General features: G+C 40.6%; 1 protein-coding gene across 2 annotated transcripts; it reads left to right on the top strand.

Moving 5' to 3' along the window:
* The first annotated feature begins 202 nt into the window (after positions 1-202).
* Positions 203-4,358, top strand: LOC311130768 (C-C motif chemokine 25-like). 2 transcript variants are annotated; one of them, XM_084163561.1, is made up of 5 exons: positions 203-697; positions 1,204-1,292; positions 2,001-2,118; positions 2,391-2,472; positions 2,562-4,358. In XM_084163561.1, the coding sequence occupies exons 2-5, from the start codon at positions 1,229-1,231 to the stop codon at positions 2,580-2,582; spliced, it is 285 nt and encodes a 94-aa protein (XP_084019687.1). In that variant the 5' UTR covers positions 203-697; positions 1,204-1,228; the 3' UTR covers positions 2,583-4,358. The 2 variants fall into 2 exon arrangements, with proteins under 2 accessions (XP_084019687.1, XP_084019688.1); XM_084163562.1 differs by lacking the exon at positions 203-697 and having other exon boundaries at positions 1,161-1,292.
* The last annotated feature ends 510 nt before the right edge of the window (positions 4,359-4,868 follow it).

Raw genomic sequence — 4,868 nt, 5'->3', positions numbered from 1 at the left:
TTTTCTTGCCTCAGCCCATAGGTATTGTTATATGTAATATTAGACAATATTTGATTGCAATTCAATGCTTCCTATTTGCTTGTAATTAACTTGTGATTCACTGCAGCTTCAACAACAATGTAAGCTATTTTTGACATAATTGCTTGGGTAAAGATCAGGCATTGGATCTTACATAAACACACAGGCTGGTATTCAATCAATTGCAGACAGTGGGTTTACAGACAGTTCTTTCAGTGCTGTTGTACAAAATATATTCAAAGAGGAGTCTGTGTGTGGTCTGCATTTTCTTGGTTCGAAGGATGTAGTTGATTTTTACAGTTGGTAAATGACTAAAACAAGTCCTGATCCTGTATACTGAGTGCTGGCCCGGCTCCCTGAACCTCAGATCATTCTATAATAGGAAGGAGGGGCCCCATGTAAGCCCTCTTGAGAAGGAAACAGTTCCACAGTTTGTCACTCATCTTTTCACTGGACTGAGCAAAGAAAAACAGGACAGTGGCATTCGATTGTGACTCTTAGTGTTCAAATTGTACCTCTTCCCAGCAATTGTAAAACATACTGTACTACTAGTTGTTATGCGAGAGGAGGTGTGGCTGATTTGAGGTAACAGGATTGGTGGCGAGGTGAATTAGGTATCATATAGCAGCTATAAAACAGCCAAGGGAACTCAACAAGGACATTTCTGCGGAGATACTTTGTAAGTTTTGAGGAGCTTATTTGCGGCATGTTCTGCTTTGTTGATGTGTGTACGCTTCTTTGTTGAGTGGTTGTCAGGATTGTTTATATGCTGACCTAGTGCTTGTTTACATCCTTGCCTAATGCTGAATTCATACTTCACAAACTTTCGGACTAATACTGTAAACATTATGTACTTTAACATTTCTAACTAATTAAAGACGAGTTTATACAGCTGGCTCAAGAGACAGAGTTTGGCGTAATCTGATTGGTTGTTGATTTTTTAGAACATGGTCAGAGTTTCAGCCAAACAAATGATAGCTGGAGAAAACAGCTGAAGACATCTGGATCTGGTTTATTTGTACCAAGAAGGAAGTGTTTGTAATCAAGGGGTCAGTGTTGAGGTCTAGAATGGGAACATACTGGTATTGTAGAAAGGGTGGTCTCAGTACAAACATCACGTTGACAATGTGGAGGTATTAAAAAGAGAAAGTTTCACTTGCTTTACATCCTGTCCTGTTCTTGCAGCAGACCATACAGCAGCAGTGACACCATGAGGTTCCAGGCTCTGTTCTTTCTCCTGCTCCTGGCATGCATGTACCTCAGTCTGGCTCAAGGTAGGCACCATTAAACAATCTAAGGAATGGTATTCATATTCTGTAGATTCATTATTATGAAGTTTATGTTCACTGAAATTGGTGTAACAGTGTAAAGCAAGCCTATCATGTGTTTTCATTTATTCCCAGTACTTCTTGTAATTTACATATTGTTGAAAATCTACTGTACATAGTAGCCTATACTCCACATTTTGTACACTTAATGCATTGTTGTGTCTGGAGGTATAGTAAACCTCATTGTACCTCTGGAATGGAGAAAGGTTGTTCTATGTATATTTTTTTTACAAACTTCCAATGGTCCATACATTGTCCAGAATAGGAATATTTGGCCTCAAAATAATGTTGATAATTATTTATGGGACAATTTTAGACTGATGTGTTGGGATCTGTCTGTCTCCCCCTCCTTTCAAAACATTGTCTCAAATCGCCTGGCACCAGATTTCACAACACTTTGACAGTAGTGTACATAGCTCATATACAACTTCAAGCAGCTTAAATATGAAGTCCTTTTGATGTCTCTTGCACACATCTGCAATACCTTCACTCATTATTCTTTCTAAAATTACAGAAAGTAATCATTACACTATTTTGCTATTACAATTGCACAATTCAAACCATTTGCTACTGAAATATCACTACATTACAGGATGTCATGGCTCAGCACAAGAAGAGATTGTAACCATTTAACTTCCTTATGCTTGTTGTTAGGGTCGTATGAGAACTGCTGTCTGAGGCATGTTACTGGCCTGAAGAAGAGCACCAAGAGGAACGTTGTACACTACAGGATACAGGAAACAGATGGAGGCTGCAACATCAAGGCCGTTGTGTGAGTGTGTTGCAACATGTCCTCACCTTCTGTAGGCCTACCCTTTAGCACAATTAAGTGTCCAAATAAAATCAAAGCCACACATAAATCAATCATTGTGACACTGGTATGAAAATGTCCTCAAGTTACATGTCAAGAGGACTTGTTGACAGAGAAATATTAAATATTTAGTTTTCCTTTTTTTCTCCTCATAGAATGTGAATCAATACTGGGTATGAGTGTCTAATCAATAAATACATATATATCTCCCACCATGTGTCTCATATCCATAGGTTCATACTGAAGAAAGGGAAGACTGTTTGTGCCAATCCCAGCCACAAATGGGTACAGCATCTGATGACTGTTGTCAATAAGGTACACTCTTATAACTACATTATTTTGTAAATTAATGTATGTTTGACAAGTTTCCAGTACCTAATTATGGCCTTTTTTTTCATCCATAGACTCCTGGGAATAGGGAATGAGGGGATGTAGTTGATCAGTTGCTTCGTTGGAGGATCTTTCAACCAGTGTATGCCAATTTCCAAAAATAGGACAGTCATATCATCCTGTAACTAGAATGTGAATTGTGAATCATTATATTGCTCATTATATTACAGTTTGGCTTGATGAGTTTATATTACATGCTTTTGGGAGGATACCTGAGATTCAATGGTTTAGATGGCTGTTAGCATGAGGTGCCTGCTAGTAATGAGCCACGGCAGCTTAGCATTATTGTGATTGGGGGTATTCACCGTCCTCGTGGGTACCGGAAATCCCCCAAAAGTCCCCACAAGGATAGTCAAATAAGAAACAGGGTTAGGGTTAAGGTTAAGGTTAAGGTTAGGGTTAGGGGTTAGGGAAAATAGGATTTTAAATGGAAAAAATGTTTAGGTGGGTTTGGGGCAGAATGCATGGAAAAGCTACAATGACTATTTTGTTAAACCTTGATACACTACATGAAAAAGTATGTGGATACCTGCTCGTCGAACATCTCATTCCAAAATCATGGGCATTAATATGGAGTTGGTCCCCCCTTTGCTGCTATAACAGCCTCCACTCTTCTGGGAAGGCTTTCCACTATATGTTGGAACCTTGCTGCAGGGACTTGCTTCAATTCAGCCACAAGAACAAATGTGAGGTCGGCACTGATGTTGGGCGATTAGGCCTGGCTCGCAGTCGACGTTCCAATTCATCCCAAAGGTGTTCAATGGGGTTGAGGTCAGGGCTCTGTGCAGGCCAGTCAAGTTCTTCCACAACGATCTCGACAAACCATATCTATATGGACCTCGCTTTGTGCAAGGGGGCATTGTCATGCTAAAACAGGAAAGGGCCTTCTGTAAACTGCTGCCACAAAGTTGGAAGCACAGAATCGTCTAGAATGTCATTGTATGCTGTAGTGTTAAGATTTCCCTTCACTAGACCTAAGGGGCCTAGCCCGAACCATGAACAACAGCCCCAGACCATTATTCCTCCTCCACCAAACTTTACAGTTGGCACTATGCATTGGGGCAGGTATCGTTCTCCTGGCGTCCGCCAAACCCAGATTCGTCCGTTGGACTGCCAGATGGTGAAGCGTGATTCATCACTCCAGAGAATGCATTTCCAGTTCTCCAGAGTCCAATGGTGGCGAGCTTTACACCACTCCAGCTGATGCTTGGCATTGCGCATGGTGATCTTATGCTTGTATTCGGCTGCTCAGCCATGGAAACCAATTTCATGAAGCTCCCAACAAACAGTTATTGTGCTGATTTTGCTTCCAGAGGCAGTTTGGAACTCGGTAGTGAGTGTTGCAACCGAAGACATACGATTTTTACGCGCTGTGCGCTTCAGCCCTTGGTGGTCCCGTTCTGTGAGCTTGTGTGGCCTACCACTTCTTGGCTGAGTTGTTGCTCCTAGACGTTTCCACTTCGCAATAACAGCACTTACAGTTGACCGGGGCAGCTCTAGCAGGGTAGAAATTTGACAAACTGACTTGTTGGAAAGGTGGCATCCTATGACGGTGCCATGTTGAAAGTCACTGAGCTCTTCAGTAAGGCCATTCTACTGCCAATGTTTGTCTATGGAGATTGCATGGCTATGTGCTCGATTTTATACACCTGTCAGCAACGGGTGTGGCTGAAATAGCCGAATCCACTAATTTGAAGGGGTGTCCACAGACTTTTGCATATATAGTGTATTTTTCTATCAGTACTATATGTTAAAAACAATATTTGTATAACTTCACATTTGTAATAAAGCAAAAAATTATAACAAAATGTTTATTAGCCTCATACATATTCATGTATTTATCAATTCAGGATTTGTTCACCTGTCCATATCAATAATCTCCCCATAGATGTCTTCATACTCATACTTTTCATTTTTATGATTCTAAGGACACCTCATTGCACACTACCTGTGCTTTAACTCTTTATACACATTTCATTTGAAAAAGAAAACAGACAATTGCTTCACGCCTCAAATATTTTGCTCCTCTTATTGCCTTCGGCATTAACCTACTTGAGTTCTTTGAAGCTTAGTAGTTGTAATGCCACATACTTACCTAAAATGTGATATGATGGGCAGAGAATCAATCACAGTTTATACGTGCTCATTCTTGCTCCAGTTTCCATTTTACAGTGAGTATGATGCTCCAGGAGAAATCTCTTAACTCCTCACCCTCAGTGTGACAGCAAGGCTCCAATACGCTGCAGGGGACTAGGTTCCCATGGGAAGATGAATGATTACATGGTGAGGCATAAATACAAATATGTCACATTTTGTTTGAA

Source organism: Coregonus lavaretus (genome assembly GCF_964263955.1).
Source record: "Coregonus lavaretus genome assembly, chromosome: 6".
Classification (NCBI taxonomy): Eukaryota; Metazoa; Chordata; class Actinopteri; order Salmoniformes; family Salmonidae; genus Coregonus; species Coregonus lavaretus.
The sequence above is the reverse complement of the archived record's forward strand: the minus strand, read 5'-3'. Positions and strand labels throughout refer to the sequence as shown.